The sequence below is a fragment of the Centroberyx affinis genome, unplaced genomic scaffold, assembly GCF_046629955.1.
Source record: "Centroberyx affinis isolate AG114_WGS23_722 - 3 ecotype Tasmania unplaced genomic scaffold, CSIRO-AGI_Caff_v1 ptg007186l_1, whole genome shotgun sequence".
NCBI classification, from domain to species: Eukaryota; Metazoa; Chordata; class Actinopteri; order Beryciformes; family Berycidae; genus Centroberyx; species Centroberyx affinis.
The window spans coordinates 15,798-38,147 of record NW_027283635.1 but is presented as its reverse complement, the minus strand read 5'-3'; the positions used below and the strand labels follow the sequence as shown (position 1 = coordinate 38,147).

General features: G+C 45.9%; 1 protein-coding gene across 1 annotated transcript in view; it reads left to right on the top strand.

The window, feature by feature from the left end:
* Positions 1-21,892, top strand: part of galr1b (galanin receptor 1b) — a 40,404-nt gene extending 18,512 nt beyond the window's left edge. Inside the window, exon 3 of the mRNA XM_071513457.1 lies at positions 21,575-21,892. Within this exon, the coding sequence (XP_071369558.1) occupies positions 21,575-21,892 (318 nt within the window). The remainder of the gene's footprint in view (positions 1-21,574) is intronic.
* Positions 21,893-22,350: the final 458 nt, after the last annotated feature.

The window sequence follows — 22,350 nt, the reverse complement described above, 5'->3', positions numbered from 1 at the left end:
CTGTGTAATGGGATACATCATACAGAATAGTGTTATATGTTTTTCTCTGTATCGATGGGCTGCAGCTCACCTGTCACGGTGACATCATCAGCTGTTCCCCTGGTGAAAAGCCGTCTCCATGCTGGTGTTTCCTCTGCTCATCAGAGGAGACGCCAACTCCTCTAAACGACAGAACGCTCCGGGAATAGACGAGAGAAACCGACAAAAGAGGGGAGATCTCCTGTCTCCAGTTCACGGCATGAATTTGCATAAGCCCCCTGGGTATTCTGTTGAACCCGTGGACGGCTCCAAATTCTCCACCCTCTCGTTTTTTTTATGCCGTTTCATCAACGCTAGAACTGCAACTGTAGCAAGTAACTCCCTATCACTATCCTCCTTCATCTGTTAAGACGCTACAAATTATCCAGCTGCAGAAAAAAACCTGAAAAGCCGTCAGTAAGAACAGAAGTACGGAGAGTCGTTGCTATGGAAACGATACACCTCTCGTCTAGTCTCACTGGTGTAAACTGGCAGGTTTCAGAACGTTGCAGACCCGGAGCATTGCCTTAAAATGTCATTTTAGCCTCTGGGCTTTTATTACCTGCAGTCTGTCAGGTGGAGTGAGCTGTGCCAGAGAGATGGGGGGGGGGGGGGGGGGTGTCCTTGTGTTTCTGTCTCTCTGAGGACTGGATGTTTAGAGGGACGGGGAGACCGGGACGATCCACCAGACTCTTCCTCTGTTCTCACTTTGAAAAGACACCTGCAGCTGAGAGGTTGAGCTTATATCAGAGAGTCAGGGTCAGGATTTTGGAGTGTGTGTGTGTGTGTGTGTGTGTGTGTGTGTGTGTGTGTGTGTGCCGCCTACACCTCTCTTTCAGTGACGACATATTTAGACACTCGCTGCACTCATTCCATCATAATGGCGGAGGCAAAAGAAAGCGTTTTTGTCCCATAAGATTATGGATGACATGCTTGCCTTTGTCCTGCCTTTGTTCTCTCTGTCTCTCTGTCTCTCTGGCCCTCTGTCTCTCTGGCTCTCTGGCCCTCTGGCCCTCTGGCTCTCTGGCTCTCTGGCTCTCTGGCTCTCTGGCTCTTTGTCTCTCTGGCCCTCTGGCCCTCTGGCCCTCTGGCTCTCTGGCCCTCTGGCTCTCTGGCCCTCTGGCTCTCTGGCTCTTTGTCTCTCTGGCCCTCTGGCCCTCTGGCCCTCTGGCTCTCTGGCCCTCTGGCCCTCTGGCTCTCTGGCTCTCTGGCTCTCTGGCTCTTTGTCTCTCTGGCCCTCTGGCCCTCTGGCCCTCTGGCTCTCTGGCCCTCTGGCTCTCTGGCCCTCTGGCTCTCTGGCTCTTTGTCTCTCTGGCCCTCTGGCCCTCTGGCCCTCTGGCTCTCTGTCTCTCTGGCCCTCTGGCCCTCTGGCCCTCTGGCCCTCTGGCTCTCTGGCTCTCTGGCTCTCTGGCTCTTTGTCTCTCTGGCCCTCTGGCCCTCTGGCTCTCTGGCCCTCTGGCCCTCTGGCTCTCTGGCTCTCTGGCTCTTTGTCTCTCTGGCCCTCTGGCCCTCTGGCTCTCTGGCCCTCTGGCCCTCTGGCTCTCTGGCTCTCTGGCTCTTTGTCTCTCTGGCCCTCTGGCCCTCTGGCCCTCTGGCCCTCTGGCTCTCTGGCCCTCTGGCCCTCTGGCTCTCTGGCTCTTTGTCTCTCTGGCCCTCTGGCCCTCTGGCTCTCTGGCTCTCTGGCTCTCTGTCTCTCTGGCCCTCTGTCTCTCTGTCTCTCTGTCTCTCTGGCTCTCTGGCTCTCTGGCTGTCTGTCCTCGGTGGATTCCTCCGCTCTGCAGGCTGATCTGCAGAGTGACGCCTCGCTCTGTCTGCTGCTGGGTGGACTAACTCACACCTGTGTTTAAAGATTTGATGGCACACACAGCGTTTTCACCTCCCTCAGGTGTGAAAGATGCAACAGGTGCAGATGGGAGCAGAGCAGCTTCATTTCTCACATCATCTGTTCAAGAAATATTATTATTTTATCATTAAAGATGACCCAACATAAATCACCAGAGGGACAAAAAAGTTGGAGTTTTACTTCTACAAACATTTTTCAGAAGAAATAATCAGAAATAATCTGATTGGTTGAGTTAAACCTTAGGTTAGTGCCGTGTTGCGTCTCGCTTGTCGGCCTCCTTGGATCAGCCTCCTAAGCTGTGATTGGACCGTTCGCTTTGTGCCTCATTCCCAGCCTCCTATCAGGGAGCGGCCTGGCGCTTCTCGCAGTGTGATCGACTCGTCTGTCCTGTGAGGCGGCTGTCTCCCTCCTGGTGACGCCGTTCGTTAGGAAAAGACTCCAAATATACTGTTTTATGAGTGTTATACGTTGTTCAGCTGTTGTTCCATAGGGGATTATGGGTAGAAGGAGACAGAAAGCCTCGCAGGACTGATGCTCATATTCAGCTGTTTCTTCATGTGTTCTGAACTGGTGTGAACACCACAGAAGAAGAGACAGACAAGTCCATCATGTTAGATAAAGTTACAGGAAGTCTAGTCTCTAACCTGCAGGATGACAGGTTCAAACTGTCCAATCAACAAGCTGCTGTGAGTCATGTGACTTTTGTTTACAAGCTCTGGTTGGCTTATGATTGGTCAGTTTGAACCTAAAAGAACCAAATACAAAAATACAATAAAGGAAACTTTTCCTCTCTGGTTTGGACCAAAGAAAACCAGCTGGAGGTTTGATCACATCCTAAAACTCCAATCTGCAAATCTGTTGTTGTTTTCTCTGTATTGCAGTGTCAGCAGTTTGTAACTCAGGAGCAGGAGCAGAGTCATGCTGATCAACACAAACTCCTCCGCATCATTTCTGTCTTTTCTCCTGTTGCTTCAGCTTCAGTGAAGGAAACATCCATCAGAGGGGAAATGTTGACAGTTTGGGTTTGAGTTGATCCAGATTCTGTGGTTTCAGACAGTAGGGGAGGCTGGGATGCTGTGTAACCTGTCAGGGTGAAATGTTAGACGTGATGGTTTCTATTTTGAAAGTTGAAAAGCTTTTATTCTGTTGGCTGCCCGTATTAAAAAAAAAAGGTGATCTGAGTTAGGGCTGGATGATAATTCAATATTATCGTTTATCGTCTTTCAGTGGGATTATATTGTGATGATGTGGTGATTTTGGGATATCGAGACGCACAATTCTGCTGTCTGAACTGATGAGAACAAGATAATTTTATTTAGAAACTCAGACAAAATGAAGTATGGTAGGAATATTATGTGAAAATTTCAGTTTAGTTTGACATCACACCAAACATTACCATTCGGTTCAATATGATGAACATTAATTTGATTATTTAATGTGATTTTGCTTATGTGAGCCATATCGTCATATATATCGATATCGAAAAAAAATCCTTATGATTATCGTGATATTGATTCCAGCCGTATCGCCCAGCCCTAATCTGAGGTGATTCAGGAAGTTCCTGCTGCAGAGACACTTCACTGTGTCACAGCGGCCCAGGTGACAGCCAGTGAAAGTCAATATGCAAATAAAGTGTTGCATATTAAACTCCCCCTGATCATCCACACACAAGCACAATGGATCCAAACCAGAAATGTCAGAAAGACGAAGTTCTCTCCAGCAGAACTCTTTGTCAAGAGAAGGAAACTGTATGAAGAGCTAACAGTGAAACTCTCTGACAGAGAGATTTGGTTTGATAATTAAGCTTTTCTTTAATGTAGATAATAAGTTTGAGGTATTTTTGTGCATCGGTGAGCTTTTATCTCTTCCAGGACATTCAGATGGTCAGAAGTTCAAGTTATTAATTTATTCCTACAGATCTTCATCCCAGTCTGTCTAGATCTGACTGATCAACAATCAATCGTAGTTCAGTGATCAGAAGCAGGCGGTGCTGCCAAAATAACTCAAGTGGTAAAACTGAGGCGGTAATCTGTTATGAATCTGGAAAATACAGAGAGAACCGAAATGGTTCTTCGGAGTGATGCCATAGAAGAACCATCTGGTTCCACAAAACACCTTTCAAGAACCTTGGTTCTCTGGGGTAATTCTCAGTTATTGGATGGTGGCTGATGGCATAAATGTGGAAAATAACCAAACTCCTCCATAGTTTATATTGTGTAATTGCAAATGAGGCGACACAAGAACAGAGAAACAAACACAATGCAGGAGTCTAAGCAAAGGAGAGAAAACATGTTTTTTTTAAAGAACTGAGGTACTACAGAAATGGTTCTTCTATGGCATCGCTCCGAAGAACCATTTCCGGCACCTTTTGTTTTTCTGTGCACACTGGCTGTGTTCATAAAGCTCACCTGCAGGTTAACAGGCTGCCTCCTGCACTTCAGGTTCATATTATTTCTGTTGTTTTGGCTTTTTAAACATTTGTCCATCTGTGAAAGGTTTTGCTCTTTTTAAACACAGAGTTGCTTCACATCCTCTCAGTTTCACTCAGTCACACTGGGAGCTGCCCGGTCAGAACAGACTGATCAGTGCCTTGCTCATGGGCACATGGAGCAGACAGCAGCTGCTGAGAGAGAGAGGGAGGGAGAGAGAGAGAGAGAGAGAGAGAGAGAGAGAGAGAGAGGGAGGGAGAGAGAGAGAGAGAGAGAGAGAGGGAGGGAGAGGGAGAGAGAGAGAGAGGGAGGGAGAGGGAGGGAGAGGGAGAGGGAGAGAGAAAATGTTGAAACAGTAGAACTCTGTGCTCAGTATGTGATGTCATGATGATGTCATGATGATGTCATGCCATAATCTAAGAAACCCATCAACTCTGTAAACTCTTCTGTAACTTTGCTTTTTTGTAATCACCACTGTTATTGTTGTTACTGTCCAGAAATATTCTATGTGATGAATCTATATATTTAATATGCAGTTTATTTCATTTTATTTTACTTTAGTTCTCGCATTTATGTTTGAATCTATGCTTTGGCAACGTGTGCACATGTACGTCCTGCCAATAAAGCTCAGTGAATTGAATTGAGAGAGAGAGAGAGAAAGAGAGAGAGAGAGAGGGAGGGAAAGAGAGAGGGAGGGAGGGAGGGAGAGAGAGAGGGAGGGAGAGAGAGGGAGGGAGAGAGAGAGAGAGAGGGAGAGAGAGAGAGAGAGAGGGAGGGAAAGAGAGAGAGAGGGAGGGAGGGAGAGTGTTACTGCTTCACTTTCCTCGCCATCATTTTCCCTGTTGGTCTGCAGATTTGAATCAGCAACTTTCTTATCACAAGCCCTTTTATATACTCACTGTGTTTCTCTCCTCTCCTCTCCTCTCCTCTCCTCTCCTCTCCTTTCCTCTTCTCTTCCCTTCTCTCCTCTCCTCTCCTCTCCTCTCCTCTCCTCTCCTCTCCTCTCCTCTCCTCTTCTCTTCCCTCCTCTTCTCTCCTCTTCTCTTCTCTTCTCTTCTCTTCTCTTCTCTTCTCTCCTCTCCTCTCCTCTCCTCTCTTCTCTTCTCTTCTCAGTTATAAACAGACAGTAAAATAGAGGCTTTTAAACAGTTTTGGAGCCTTGGGTCTTTTCCTCAAGCTCTGATTTCATGTTGAACTGTCCAGTCAGTGAACATCTGACTCACCGGTCGGTGAAACTGATCTGCTGGCTGCAGCTTGGCTTGTCTTGCATGTGGTAAGATAATAATTTAATTTATACCCAGGATAGCAGCTACTTTCCCAAAGCATGACAGAAAAAGGAACATTTGAAAATGATTTACTGCATGTGCAGAAGCTATTAAACAAAACATCACAGATTAAACTGGACTTCTCTTGGCCGATAGTTCAGACTGATTGCCGACTGATTTTAAATTCATCATTTTGCCTCCGGAGCAGAAATGATTACCACATTTCAGATTTTGAGGAAATCTCAAACCATTATAACCATTCTCTAACTGCTGCTGTAATCAAACCACTGGGTTGCAGTATTGGTTAGATGCTCATGTTTATTCATGTTATTGGCTGCAGCTCATCATCGTCTGCTGAAAACATGTTTAGAGACTCAGTGAGAGGAAACAGCTGAGCTGACTGGACTGATCTGTAGAAACAAGATCTGCTGACTCAGTGCCTCTGACTGACGATCGACACGATTCCCTCACAGCATTTTCCCATGATTCCAAACCTGGTATTGTGCTGTGAGAGAACCCCGACCATGTGATTCTCTCAGCCAATCACCATGAGGAACAGTGGAATTAGAGAAGTACCGTAAAAAGCAAAATGGAGAGCAGGAAACCTGTCGCTGCCGCTGCAGTGTGTGAACTAATATAACAGACAGAAGATCAGATTTGTTACTTTGTTTATTGCTTATTTCCGTTTTGGACTTGAACAGGACTCGCTCTGTTCAGGTCTGGACTCGGTCAGGACTCGGTCTGGACTCGGTCTGGACTCCTTTTGAGAATTCAAGTTAATTTATTTCTGTGAATGCGCCTAACTAGATCTAACTGATCCACAATCAGCCATAGAACAGAATGATACAGAAAAAACGGAAAAGCACAAGACACACAGCAGCAGATTTTATTCACATCACCTGTGAACCCTCCAGAAACCACCTAGAAACCACAGGCAACATGCTAGCCACCACTTTGCAAAACTAGCAAAGACCAAGTCAAAGGGACTGTTGCTAGGACAGCAAGCACACACATTTTTTCGGAAAATTTAGTTATTATTACTATTATTATTATTATTATTATTATTATTGTTGTTGTTGTTGTTGTTGTTGTTGTTAATCCTTTTATTATTATTATTATTATTATTATTATATTTTGGGCTCAGTTTTGACTGGACCTGGTCTTGAACTTGACCTGGACTCGATTGTGGTCTTGACTATACATCTCTGCTCAGGATCCAGTGTGTGCTCGTACACCAGGCAGTACGGTAGAAGTGAAGTTGAAGTACAGGAAGAACTAACTAACTAAACTAGGCAGGAACAAAGTATTTAGTTCAGTGATTCTCTTGGTCCAGCAGGTGGAGTTTGAAAAGCCAGCACAGCTTCGCTCTCTACAAGCCTGCAGTCACACAAACTCTAAGCTCAAAACCAATAAAACAACAACAACTCCAAAAGGTTTTATGACAAGATAAGACACAACAGAATCCAAAACACAACAGAAGAAATGGTGGAAAATGGTAGAACAGCAGTAGGATCTGTGATGGAAATCAACAGGGGAAATAACAAGGGGAATAAAAAGTTTGTGGTGGAAAATCTCTTCTTGTTTTTTTAAACAATTTATTTACTGACTTTTCTCAGACATAGAGCAGTTTACAGGAGAAAACACAGAATGTGGAAAATCTCTTTACTGAGACAGAGAGACTGACAGTTTTCACAGGGAGGAAAGGAAAAATCCTATTCATGATTATGGAAACAAGGCAAACAGCATACTCTTATCTTTATATTTAATTAGCCTCCCAGGCCCAAAGTCACTGCAAGGCAGGAAATGGATGGCGTCTTTCTTAGAAAAACCAAAGCTGTTTAATGCTGTGTGTGTCGTGACGCACTCACACTTATTTCCACACTCGCTGCATAATGAAGAGTGCTACTTAATTGAACAGGTTCTCATTCTTCCTTTGTAATTAATAATTTCAAATTTATCGAGCGGCTTTGCCATGTAAATTCAGTCCCAACAGTATATTCACAGTTAAGTGTTGGATATTGACTATACACAGAAAATCAGTCAGTGTTAATTGAACTGGGAGATTTGTTCCAGAGGAGAAAGAGACTGACAGGAGAAGCTGAAACTGAGCATGCTCAGGACTTAGAGGGGAACGGACATCATGAAGTTTTCAGTAAAGTCTGAAACTGTCCGAGTCTCCGGTGATCCTCCTCTGTCCTGCTGACCGGACTTTGCTCCGCAGCTGGAGACAGGAACATGAATGGAAGGCGTGGATATTGTTTTATTTAGAAAAAGGCCAATAGTGGGATTATTGCTATCCATGTAAACGTATTTACTGACAAAATTGTCATTATTTTGATGGACTATTCCTTTAAAGTCACATGTTTTAAGCCGTCAGATGGAGCCTAGGTCCAGCCCCTGGTGTCTGGTGTCAGGAGGGACTCGGTGTTTTGCTCCAGGACTCTTCAGCAGGTTTTCCAGCCTGGCTGGACGGGCTCCAGCAGCAGCCCACCCTGTGTGACGCTCAACACTGAGCAGGACACATTAAAGCTCCGGACCAGGTCTACTTCACAGTAATCTACTGCCAGCATGCTCACTGTTTAAAGTCTTTAGTGCAGTAAAGAATATCTTTACTGCTTTTGGATCAGGGATATTTATAGTTTTGTCAGTTGTCAGGATAAATATTTAGATAGGATGACTAAGAATAGAGGATATTCCCTCTGTCTCCACTCCACAGTGTCAGTCTGCACCGACTGCAGGACGGGATGGGACAGGACAGGACAGGATGGGACAGGACAGGATGGGACAGGACAGGATGGGACGGGACAGGATGGGATGGGACAGGACAGGATGGGACAGGACAGGATGGGATGGGACAGGACAGGATGGGATGGGACGGGACAGGATGGGATGGGACAGGACAGGACAGGATGGGATGGGACAGGACAGGACAGGATGGGATGGGACAGGACAGGATGGGACGGGATGGGACAGGACAGGTCTCTCTCTACAGGTCCATCCACATCTAGAAACATAACTAGAAACTAGAGGGATATCTACAACTGTTAGAAGATTTAAATCATTCAAAGTAAGTAGAATGTCTTTGTTCCAGAGGTGAGACCAAGTCAACTTCGCTCGAGTCCCAAGTCAGTCTCAGGTCTTGAGGCTCAAGTCTCAAGTCAAGTCCCAAGTCTAGATTACCAAGTCAAGTCCACGTCAAGTCATTAATGTCAAGTCTCAAGTCTAAATGTAGATCACCAAGTCAAGTCAGAACAAATCAAGAGTCCAGTATCAATTTAATATCTTAAAGAAAACTAAATATCTAGGACTTTTCAATGCAATATGGTTTTAATAGGATAAAAACTTGGTAAGAGCATCATGAGTTTGATTTCTATAATCAGTTTCAACTTCAATAAATTCAATCATTCCATACAAATTCAGAAAACAGAATTTAAATTCAGTCGTCCGCTGGAACAAATCTCATCACTTTCAATCTAAGTCATTTACACAAACACAAGATCTCAAGTCAAGACTTTAGAAACCTTTTCAAGTCATCAGAGTACAAGTCAGAGTCAAGTCCCAAGTCACCAGAACCCAAGTCAAGTCCAGTCTCAAGTCTTCTCTTCATGCATCAAGTCAAGTCTCAAGCTATTAACGATTAATCGATTAATCGTTGCAGCTCTAATTTCAGCAGGGTGAAAACACAAAGAAGGTTCTCAGATGAACTCAGTGTTTTTAAAGGAGAGGCTTTACTTTACTGGGAGGATGGATATGACACATCCTCTCTTCTTCTTCTTCCTCTTGTTCTTCTCTTCATCTCTTCTTTCCTCCTCTCTCTCCTCTTCTTCCTCTCTTCCCTTCCCTTCTTCTCTTCTCTCCTCTTCCCTTCTTCTCTTCCCATCTCTTTTTCTTCTCCTTCTCTCCTCTTCTTCTCTCCTCACCTCTCCTCTCCTCCTCCACATGAGCCTCCCTAAAGCAGGAGGTGGAGGTGAAGAGTGTTTTCTGAGCTGATGTTCTCAGCTGTGAGGAACACAGTGGAGCCTCGCTGTGATCCTCAAACTTCTGCTGAACTTTGACCCACAAGCCTCCAGCAGCGTCTGGCTCCAGTCAGATCAGAGTCAGCCAGGCGGAGGCGGATCGATGGATCTTTGTGGTTGAAATCCAGATATTTTTAATCGACTGGATGAAGGTTCCCAGAGTTTTCTCTTCGTCAACGACTGCTGAGACTCTGTTCACACAGAGAGGAACGTCTTCAGGGAACAAGAGGTTCAGATGAATTTAAATCACAGCTGTATTTGGTTTGTTTTGGTTCAAACTGTCTGATTACAAACCAACCAGGACTTCAGGCCTGAAGGGTGTGTGTGTGTGTGTGTGTGTGTGTGTGTGTGTGTGTGTGTGTGTGTGTGTGTGTGTGTAAAACATATCTGATTCCACTTCCTGTAACTTTATCTAGCATGATGGACTTGTCTGTCTCTTCTTCTGTGGTGTTCACACTAGTTAGAAAAGAAGAAGAAACAGCAGAATATGAGCATCAGTCCAGACTTCATTTTGTTCTGCTAGACTTTCCGTCTCCTTCTACCCATAATCCCTTGTGTTTCGGGGGGGTTCCCTGCAGTTGGAGTGTCAGTTCTCTTGTTAGAGGACTGAGACTCTCGTTGCCACCAGAGGTCAAAGGTCATCGTTCACTCCTCAACTGAAGGAGGAGAAGAAACCGATCAGATTCTGTCTCTCTGATAGGAGCATCAGCTGTAAATGTAAACCCTTCAGTCTGGACTGAGATGCTCCTCAGTCTGAGTTGAGCAGCAGTTTTCTCCTTCGTCTGCTGCTTCACAGATTCTCTCCTCTTCCTCCACACTTTCTTTCCTGTCATTAAGCTTTTCAGTCAGTTCTGCTCCTCCAGTCATGAAGCTGCAGCTCCATCTGCTCTTTCAAAGAAGGCAAAACGCTGGAGTGGGGCCAAAGACTCATGGGAGTGCTGGCAGTATGAGTGTGTGTGTGTGTGTGTGTGTGTGTGTGTGTGTGTGTGTGTGGTTTAACTTCTACTTCTGAGATCCATAAATCCCCTTCAGCATATGATATTTGCAGGTCAGTAGAGCTCATCCCTCCTCCAGCACCATGCAGCTGTCAAGATATTCCAGTTCCACATGTCGGATTTTCACCTAAACGTTACACCCTCACCAACTGGTTTCACATTTTCCTGACTGGACCTGAATGGGACATCTGCTGTTCACATTCTGCACACTTTTAAAGGGTAACTTCGGTATTTTTCAACCTGGACCCTATTTTCCCGTCTTTTTGTGTCTAAGTGACTAAAGGGGACAACAATTTTTGAAATTGGTCCAGTATTGAACAGAACTAGCAGAACTAGCCACAACTTCAGCGTGTCCCTATCCAACAAAGGTATTCTATGAAAGCTGAGCGAAGTGTTGCACAACATTTTGTTGGCACAATTCGGAAATGCGCAAACACAAACCATTGTTTTAACACTAAGCTACGATTTCTGTACTCCAAAACAACAAACTCCTCCTGGCACTCCTCTCTCCAACTCTCACTCAGGTTTCCACAGTTGACTTCCTGCAACAACTCAACTCTCGTGAGACTTGAGTGAGACTTGAGTGAGACTTGGTTACACACAGACCGGATCAAGCGTCAAAGGTAAAGAAAAACATTTCATTTGTCTGTAGGATCCTCTCCATAATGTTGTCAGACACTTATAATAACAGTCTGAGCCTGTCAGTGGCAGAAACAAAACAAGACTTTTAGTGGACGGACATTGACGGTTCGGTTTGTCCGGTCAGATCATCCTGCAGCCTGTTTCAGCTGCCGGCTGAAGAGATCTCGCTCAATACTGGACCAATTTCAAAAATTGTTGTCCCCATTAGTCACTTAGACACAAAAACATGGGAAAATAGGTTGAAAAATACTGAAGATACCTAGCCTGGTATCCAGCCCCTATGAATCGCAGTTTTCAGCACTCTTCGAATTTGCATGGTGATTCATAAGGGTCTGGACGCAGCCTATCCGCCACTGATTCGGTGACGTAATTTCTTGCCCCCACCGATTGGTTGCTGTTAGTTCTCAATGATCAAACTCTTTGACCGATAACAGCAGCAAAGCAGATTGATGTAATCTGGAGGCGCGCCATAGCAACAACAATCATGGCGGCCTTCACTTCCCAGTGAAGACAGCAGTGTGTTATTGTTGTCGGCTACAAACCATTTTTGAGTGAGATGAACCTCGTCAACGACAATTCAAAGCAACTGATCCTTAACCGTCGGAGACGATATCATTTGTCGTCATTTGTTGCCGCTTGTCGTCGAGCTCCAGGCCCCAGGACTACTTGATCGTCCTCGTTCTTCCTGTATTTCCTTTGCGGAGTCCACTACAAGTCACAAGGCAGAAATACCAAATTTTGCCTCTTTCACTCGATCTTCCATAAGAGTGACCGACAGACAAATGACAATAACAAGAAGATTTGGCACAGTCCTGTTTCTGTAGCCACCAGAGGAGCGAGCAGGTAAATGAAGCTCTGACCAAAGCCGGTGGGAAGCACCGTGAAAACATCCTGACCTCTGAAAAAGGCTTTTAAACACACGGATTGTTTCTGTTTTAATTCATCAATGCCAGTAAGTTTTTTAAGGACTGATGAAATCGCTAAATCTAGCTCGCTATCATCCAATTCCTTTTCCGGTGCTGCTGCCATGTTGGTTGTTGTTGTTGTTGCTATGGTTGCTGCGCTCTGTAATGACATCATCAGTAGATTAGTCCCGCCTACATCGACCAGCCAATCAGGTATCTCGGACAGTATCTGTCCGAAATAACTGCCAGTGGATAGGCTTGCGTCCAGACCCTTATGAATCGCCATGCAAATTTGAAGAGTGCTGAAAACTGCGATTCATAGGGGCTGGATACCAGGCTAGAAGTTACCCTTTAACCAATCAGCTCTCTATCTGTTCAGTTTACATCAGAGCTGCTCTTCTGCCACTGGACCAAGGTTTGGAGAAACCAGCAGGTCGGTTCTGGGCTCTCCGCTGCCTCCGTGCTGTCTGATTGGTCCGATAATGGAGGGGAGGTTTGTCTCATCTTCTGTCTGCTGATTGGCCACAGAGTCCGATGATGTCACGTGAATCCGTTCAGAAGTTATCTGCCTTTTGTTAATAGAAGAGTTAGTAGAGTTTGAGAACTGGAGAAAGATCGCTGAATGTCCTGGGAAGTACAGCAGGGCAGCGCTAATGTGTGTGTGTGTGTGTGTGTGTGTGAGTGTGTGTGTGTGTGTGTGTGTGTGAGTGTGTGTGTGTGTGTGTGTGTGTGTGTGAGTGTGTGTGTGTGTGTGTGTGTGTGTGTGTGTGAGTGTGTGTGTGTGTGTGTGTGTGTGTGAGTGTGTGTGTGTGTGTGTGTGTGTGTGTGTGTGTGTGTGTGTGTGAGTGTGTGTGTGTGTGTGTGTGTGTGTGTGTGTGTGTGTGTGTGTGAGTGTGTGTGTGTGTGTGTGTGTGTGTGCTCCAGGGTAAGACAAGTTGTTTTCAGAGGGGATTTTTTATCACCATGATCTGATTTTTTTTAGTGGCATTTTGGTTCTGTTTGGAAGCTATTGTCTTGGATTCTGAAATAATACAGAGCGTTTCACATTGGTGAATAAACATCAGTTTGCAGCAGTCAGATCAGGGTGAGCTTGGTTTGCTCTGCTGGAGGCTGGCAGCAGCTTCCCATCAGGCCGTCTGCTCCTCCTGCAGAGCCTCACCATGTTGGTTTGTTAGTGTTGGTGTTTGTGTTTGTGTCTGCAGCGGTTTGTGGTTTGTGGTTTGTGGTTTGTGTCGGTCCGTGTTTCTTCCTCTGCTTCCTGCTGAGAAGTCGCTTGTTTTCTGATCAGAGGCCGCTCCATTTGTCTCTCCCAGAATGCACCGGGGAGTCGTGTGGTCATCAGGTCACTCAGGAAACTGTAGACCACTTCCTGTGGAAACAAGTCCGGCTCTTGTTGTTTTTCCTTCAGCAGCCTGTGGACTGAACAACTGAACAGACAGAAAGCTGGAACAGGTAACCCTACTGGGTGACACATCTATGATAAAGGTCAATAAAAACAAACTCAAATTTATTAGACTTGCCCTTATCACAGCCAACAAATGTATAGCCATGCAATGGAAAGATGAACAACCACCTACATCTACTAGATGGACTATTGAATTAGCGTCATGTATACCAAATGAAATAAAGCCTGGAGAGTTTAAAAAGATTTGGGGGGTTTTCTAACATTCTGGAGACAGAGTCCACAACATAAAACTCCTTTAATATTCAAGCAAGTATTGAATCCAACTGTCATGTGTAGATCAGACATGTTTGTTTTATAGTGATTGCTGTTTCTTTTCTCTTTCCTGTACTGTTTTTAATTATTTATTTTTCTCTGTATAGGTACATACTCTGAAAGAATTAGTTGTCGGACCTGAAGGGGGGGGGGGGGATGTTCGTGTGTGGGTTAGGGGGGATGGGCTCTGGGGGGTATGGGGTGGGTGGTGGTGTTAGGGAGGGAGGGTTGGGCTGATCTGGCATTTATTTCACTGTATTTTTGTACTTGCCTGATGAACACAGACAGGAGCCGAACTGAAACGAGCGGGAACATGGCGCTCATGACCCGCAGTAACTTTCACTTTTTTAAAATTTTATTTCAGCTTTATTAGACAGTCACATTAGAGAGAGACAGGACAGAGAGAGGGGAAGCCGGAGGAAGGATTCAAACCTGTGGCACTGAGGATCAGACTGAGCCTTGATGATGATTCCGCCTTGATGATTTCGTTTCTTCGCCATTAAAATGATGGACAGCGTTCCTGTGGAGTCCTCCTCCTGGAGACAGATGGAGTTTGTACTTTTTACGGCTCCGTCGCTCAGCTGGAGAGGAAGAAGCTTTCAGAGAGCAGCTGGAGCTTTTTTCCAAATTATGCTGCCATCATAAACCTGAGAGAAGACAGGAGAGAGAAAACAGCATTTGAGGTGAAGTCAGGTCAGACCGCATCAGATCCAGCATCAGACCCAGCATTAGATCCAGCATCAGATCCAGCATCAGCTGTCAGGGAGATTTCCACTGATCCGCTTCGTCTGTCCGCCCAGGCTCAAGTTTAAATGACAGCTGTCTGTTGTCTGTCTCTCAGATTTACATCCGTTTTCTTTTTCTTACTCTTTTTCTATTATTTTGTGGGCATTTTTTATTTTATATAACAGTTGAAAGTAGAGAGAGGGACAGATTGGGAGAGAGGAGGATGACATGTGACAGAGGTCCCGGGTCGGTCGGACCGGACCCCGGGACGCCGTGGTCACATGGTCCACCTCAGACCGCCGAGCCAGCGGGACGGATCAGACCGGCTCCGGTCTGCAGAACACACAGATCGTGTGTTTGGTGCTTTGGTGTTGACTTTCATAACGTTACGCTGTTTGAATTTTTTCTGACATCAGATCTGAGTCACATGCAGTGTGAATGAAGCCTCAGACACCACTGAAGAAGAGAGAAACCGAGACTCGGACACCACCGAAGAAGAGAGAACACAAGCGTCGGACACCACTGAAGAAGAGAGAACACGAGCGTCGGACACCACTGAAGAAGAGAGGACACAAGCGTCGGACACCACCGAAGAAGAGAGACACTGAGCCTCGGACACCACTGAAGAAGAGAGGACACAAGCGTCGGACACCACCGAAGAAGAGAGACACTGAGCCTCGGACACCACTGAAGAAGAGAGGACACAAGTGTCGGACACCACCGAAGAAGAGAGACACTGAGCCTCGGACAGCATCGAAGAAGAGAGAACACGAGCCTCGGACACCACTAAAGAAGAGAGAACACGAGCCTCAGACACCACCGAAGAAGAGAGAACACGAGCCTCGGACACCACTAAAGAAGAGAGAACACGAGCCTCAGACACCACCGAAGAAGAGAGAACACGAGCCTCGGACACCACCGGAGAAGAGAGAACACGAGCCTCGGACACCACCGAAGAAGAGAGAACACGAGCCTCGGACACCACCGGAGAAGAGAGAACACGAGCCTCGGACACCACCGAAGAAGAGAGAACACGAGCCTCGGACACCACCGAAGAAGAGAGAACACGAGCCTCGGACACCACCGAAGAAGAGAGAACACGAGCCTCGGACACCACCGAAGAAGAGAGAACACGAGCCTCGGACACCACCGAAGAAGAGAGAACACGAGCCTCGGACACCACCGAAGAAGAGAGAACAGGACAGAGGCAGGAAGCTGCAGCAGACAGGAATGTGCGAGGAATTGTCCGATGATTGTTTTCCAGAGAGAAAACATCGGCTTCTGCTGCACATCAAAGAGAGTCAAGGAAGAACACCCCCCCCACACACACACACACACACACAGACACACACACACACACACACACACACCCCGGGGTGGATCAGAGACAGACGGCCCGGGACAGACAGGAGGAAGTACACAAAACACACCCGCCCACAGTGAAGCTGTTTGTCCCACACACATTTATATTCTGAACTCAGATTTATATTCTGAACACAGATTTATATTCTGAACTCAGATTTATATTCTGAACACAGATTTATATCCTGAACACAGATTTATATCCTGAACACAGATTTATATCCTGAACACAGATTTATATCCTGAACACAGATTTATATCCTGAACACAGATTTATATCCTGAACACAGATTTATATTCTGAACACAGATTTATAAAACGTGCAGCAGTACAACAAGCTTCACTTCTTAGATCAACAGCAGCACAAACAAACAGTAGTGAGGGTCAGAGGTCACAGTGTGACAGACTGTCATGATGATGTGAAACAGAGGAGGTGAAGAAGGGAAGTCAAGAGACGCCGAATTTAGGATTCTTCTGTGTCGGCTGTCAGTAAGTGGAAAGAACTATGGAAGGTGAACGGGAAAGAGAGAAAGCATGCAAAGACCACAGAGATTTTGTTAATGACCGTGTGTGTGTGTGTGTGTGTGTGTGTGTGTGTGTGTGTGTGTGTGTGTGTGTGTGTGAGCGTGTGTGAGCGTGTTACTGTTATTACTTTTAATAAACCTTGCCTTTGGGTTAGTCACTCAACTTATTCTCTCGAGCTTTGTTCCCTCCCGGCCGATCTGAATTCTGTTGTATTGATCCAGTGATCCATAGAAGTGATCGCAAACTAAGACTGTTTTGTTTTGCGATCTCAAAATCAATGTAAAGGAAATGTAAGTTAAAGGTGTCGCTGATGTAACCGGTTACAGCTCCAAGTGTCTGAAAATATATTGAAAAGGTCTTAAAAGGTATTGAACTTAACTTTTCCTGCATATACCCTGGGCCAGTGGGTTACTGGTCAGATCTGTAAGGATGATCGGAGGATCTTCTGATCCTGTCGGTCTGCAGGTGAACGGCCTGCTGGGAAATAAAGCAGAGTGAAGACAGATCAGCTGACAGAACTGAACCGCTCCGCTCCGCTCCGCCGACTCGGTTCTTCCAGACCGTCTGACAGTCCTGGATCCATCCGGACCCGGTTCACCTGACTCTGTTTGGTGGGCAGCAGCCCGTCTCAGCAAGAGGTGAAACACTGGTTTGCCATGAATGAAAACCGGTTCAAAACCAGTTCAGGGTTTTGATATTTTCACACGCTAGCTGGGCTGCTGAGAGCAGGAGGTCTGATACACGAGGAGACCGAGCTGTCTCTCTCATCTCTTTTGCACCAAATTAGCTCTGGTTCTTGAACCGGTTCCGTTCAGGATTCTTGGAACCTTGGTTCTATCTAGTGAACCGGCCCGCGTTTCCACCAGTTTTGAGTGGAACCATTGTAATGAAGGATGTGTCATCAGGAGGGCTTTGCACAACGCACAGGAAGTAAACAGTAGTAGCAAGATGGCGGATCACATTGATTACCTGCGAGCTTTTGTTCTGTTGTTCTACCTGTAGAATATGACACGCCCACTGATGTCATCACGGTTCACACTTGAAAACCTGATATTTTTTGGTTCCAGCTGAGAACCAACTTTTCGGGTTCCGAACCAATTTATTTTTGGTCGAAATGCTCCAAACGGTTCAAGATTAGGTGCAAGGAACCTGTTCCATGTTGGTGGAAAAGGGGTATCAGTGGGGTGGAGGCCTGGTTCCCACCTGGTTCCCCACCTGGTTCCTGCCTGGTTCCCACCTAGTTCCTGCCTGGTTCCTGCCTGGTTCCCACCTTGTTCCCACCTGGTTCCCCACCTGGTTCCTGCCTGGTTCCCACCTTGTTCCCACCTGGTTCCCCACCTGGTTCCTGCCTGGTTCCCACCTGGAGGAAGTGGGGAATCATGGGAGGTGTCCACAGTTAAGTTTTTAATTTTTAATTGCAAATCTGTCAGGTTTTCAAATGATTTTGAGGTAACTTACCTCAGTGGCCATGAGATTCCCTCCGTCCCTCAACAAACTTTATTTGGGCAGAAACTTTCCGTCACAGCTGAAAGGTGAAGAGGAACTGCTCACTGAGTCTGTGAGGCTGGGAGCCACAGAGCCAAGAGAGGGAAGGACAGAAATGATTTGTCACTCTGCCGGTCGGTCGGTCCCACAAATGACGTGAGGTTTTTCCCACCAGAGATCCTGAGCTCAAATCAGTCGAGCCAAATGTAAAATATGTAAAAGGTCCGTTGAGGAAAGACAGTTCCAGCAGGATCACTGAACCACTTGGACTTAAATACTGAGAACTGGAGACTAGACTCAGACATGACCTGAGGACTCGACTATGGACTAGGATTGGAACATTGAGGACTTGGAACTCGACTTGGGGCCAGTTGCATAAAGCTAGTTTAAGACTAGTTTAAGCCTTATGGCCGAAACACATGGGACACAGACGCGCCGCTTCACGTAGGCGGGGCGGAGCGGGGTTTTTTACCTGCTACACAGACTCTGTCTTTGTAGCGTGTGGTTGCATGGTTTTCTGAGGAGATATCAAGTAGGATAATTTGGTTTGGTTTGGAAGTATAGGCTATATCAGAATCAGAATCAGAATCAGAATCAGAATCAGAATAAAGTTTATTGCCAAGTAAGTTTTCACAGTACAAGGAATTTGCTTTGGCATGGAGGTGCATACAATAAACATAAAAATAACTGGTATTGAATTAATTAACTAGATCGTTTTAACTACAGGATCATGGATACACATTGATTTGATTGATTTATTTTAATGTGCAATGTAAAAACACCCACAAGGTTGCTCTGCTGCGTCACATTGCCTCTGGTACAATGAGGTATTTATTTTAATCATTTTTAAACAGATTGGACTCGTTTTTTACACAGTTCTATGGAGTTTTTACCTGTTTGAGGGCCGGGTAGCCGCGCGTAGAGGGGAAAATAGACCAGACGCGCAAAAATAGAGATGAGCCGCGCGATGCCCGCGCGGGTGCGCGCGGCTTCCGTGGTCCATGAAGCAGCTTCAGTTGATTATTATGGACGCGCTCTGTTGCGGGCATTCTGCGGCAGACGTGTCGCGCCGCGTCCGTGTCCCATGTGTTTCGGCCGTTAGACTGGTCTTAGATTCTCAGGCTGAACTAGTCTAGTTAAGACTGTCTGTTACTTAAATATTACAACTGACTTATTTTGAGGTAGGAAAGTTAGCCACCTTCCCCCCAGCTAATCATGAGTTAAGAACTTTGTTGTTATGGCAACAAGTCGACCTAACTGTCAGAGCGGGACGTTTAAATACTGAAGCTGTTTCATAAAAGACGGCAAATCTTTGGTTTTTGGGAAGAGTGAAGAAGAGAGAGAGTCTTTAGAGACAGAAACAACACATTAGAGATCTACAACAATCAAGAAGTAGTAGGGCTGGGCGATATGGACCAAAAATCATATCTCTGTATTTTTAGGCTGAATGGTGATACACAACATATATCTCTGTATTTTCTACACAGTGGCTAAATGTTCAGTTGTAAGTAGGGCTGGGCCATATGGACAAAATCAAATATCACAATATTTTTGACCAAATACCTCGATATCGATATTGCGACAATATTGTAGGGATGACTATTGGTGCTTTCACAAAATATTCACACAATGAGATTTTTGATAAATAATCATCAGTAATGTGGATATAATGACTAAGTGGGTAAAGGCAAATAATAGAACAGCTAGCCCTAAGAAGTAGTAGGAACAGGTAAATATAAATGTCTATAGCAAGTTTCACTTAAAGTCACATTTAAGTCTAAGACCGGGTCTATCTTTATGCAGCTGGCCCCTGGACTGGAGAGTCGGTGACTGGACTACAACAGGCTGCTGGAGTGTTTTCCTCTGTGTGAATTAAATGTGAATCTCTGGTCGGGACAGCAGCTGTTTGTGTTTCTCTCCACCAGGAAACTGACATTTACGTCACAGAATGAATGAAGTTATGGTACTTATGGAATGTATTTTAAATCTCTGGTGGCCGATGTGACAGACCGGGTACTGTGGAGATGCTGATGGACGACAGGTGGAAAAGAAATGTGTCACACTCTCTCTGCTCTTCGCCATACTGTGAAGATTTGATGACTCAGCTTTAATTCAGGCAGGCAGCATTTTAATTGGTGCCTCACTTTTCCACCCACTTCACCGGCACTTCAGCCAGGACTTAACCATCTGCCTGAAGTTCTCCCTCACTGACACTCTGTCTCAGTCCTCTGCACACCTCCTAACTTCCTCTTTAAGCACACACACACACACACACACACACACACACACACACTCATTACTACATCCTCACTTCTCCTGTGGCTTCACTTTCTTTATCAGAGCTGTTTGAATTGTATTTAATTTCCCTTCTCCCTTTATGTATTTTGTCGTTTTGCAGTTTTTTTTTGGTCTTTTGTCTTTTTTTCTAGATTCTGGTTTCCAGTCCAGTTCTGTCTTTGCTTGTTATCTTGGTTTCTGGATTTCTTCTGTGTGTATTTCATCACTGTGTTTTTCACTGTACAAATAAGTTTCAGTTCTCCAGCCTCCTCCCTGTGTCAGACGCAGCTCTGCTTCTGGAAATCTCTCTGAGTGTCGGTTGAGCCTGCGGGTCGGGAGCCGGCTGAGGAGGAAACAGGCGGTTCCTGGTCCTGTCGGGGCCGGCACTACGCTGTGTGGGTGCCAGTCCAGAGTCCTTTCATCAAAAACCGCGTGGAAAACAATCTCTGTGTCACTTTGACTTCATGGAGCCAAAGTTTCCAGAATTTTGCTGATCTGATGAGCTTTCTGACGTCCTCGAACGCTTTTCTGTCACACGAGTAAAACATATTGTTTGAAAGTATTTGCAATAAAGTATAAAATCTCACTTTTGTGTGGCGTGTCCTAGTTGTTTACATATGGATGCCTTAAAAATGGCTGCCACTCTTCTTCTACGCCTCGTCCCTGTGCGGCGAGCCGGGGCAGGACAGAGGTTTTACAGCTCACAGGGAGGAGGTGGAGAAGGGTTAGAAGGCTAAATGAAGTCAAAGTGCTGCCCTGTGATGTATTTTGGGAACATTGAAGATGTTGTGATGAGAGAAGATCTCTACTTGACTAAAGTTTTACTTGCAGCAAGTAAGAAAGCCGTTACCAGAAGTCGGCTTAATGTAAACACTCCAACACAGGAACAGTGGCTGGAAATTGTCCAAGACATTTTTGTTATGGAACAGTTGACATACCTTTGAGAGTCAAAGAGAATACATTTAAAAAGAACTGGGAAAAATGGAACATTTATAAGAGACATGACACCGACTAAATGAATGCCTAATTAAAATAGATTTGTATGAATATTGAAATATTTCCAGACAACTATTCACTGTTATTTTGTGTTGATGCTGATGTGCTGTTCTGTCTATATCTTTGTGAAAACTCCATAAAAACTTAAGTGAGAAAAAAAGTAAGAATCAGTCACAGTCTGATGGAAATCACTCTGTGCTTTGACCCAAACTTTTCCCACTGGGCTGTTTCTCAGTTTGTTCTGCAGAGCTTCAAATCTGTTATTAATCCTGAAAATAAGACAGGAGGAGTTCATTTCCAGGTCAGTGAAATGATCTGTGCCGCCGCAGTGTGTCGTGTCAAACTTTCCTGTTGCTTCTCTCTGTGTCGACAGACGGCCCAGACGGTGCTGCTGGTGGTGACGGCCTTCCTGATCTGCTGGATGCCGTATCACATCATCGCCATGTGGGTGGAGTTCGGCAGCTTCCCGCTGAACGACGCCTCCTTCGCCTTCCGCATCGCCTCCCACTGCCTGTCCTACGGAAACTCCTGCGTCAACCCCGTCCTCTACGCCTTCCTGTCCGAGAACTTCCGCCAGGCCTGCCGGCAGGTCTTCACCTGTCGCCTCCTGCGCCCGCCGGCCCCCAAGGGGAAGGCGGTGCGCCTCCGCATGGAGAACTTCTCCACCACGCACTCCACCACCAACATATGAACGGATCCGGAGGAGTCGGGGTGTGAGCGGGGAAAACGGCGAGAAAACAGTCGTCTCCCGTCAGAGACGAACGGGATCGGTGCGTCTCGCCGCATCGACCGGGCGGCCGAGCCGCTGACCGATGGCTGATCTTTACCTGGCTGATCTTTACCTGGCTGATCTTTACCTGGCTGATCTTTACCTGGCTGATCGCTGGCTGATCTTTACCTGGCTGATCTTTACCTGGCTGATCTTTACCTGGCTGATCGCTGGCTGATCGCTGGCTGTGGATCCGATACCGACACAGCAGGAGGGACAGACGGAAACAGCAGAGCTCCTGGTCGGCCGGTCGGCTGCTTCAGCTTCAGCTTCAGACACTTTTTCATGTCGAAAACTGAGAAAATGAGGTCGACATCAGCCTGATGTGATCGACCTGAAACAAAAAACCACAACAAAAGAAAAAGAAAAAAATCACTGGG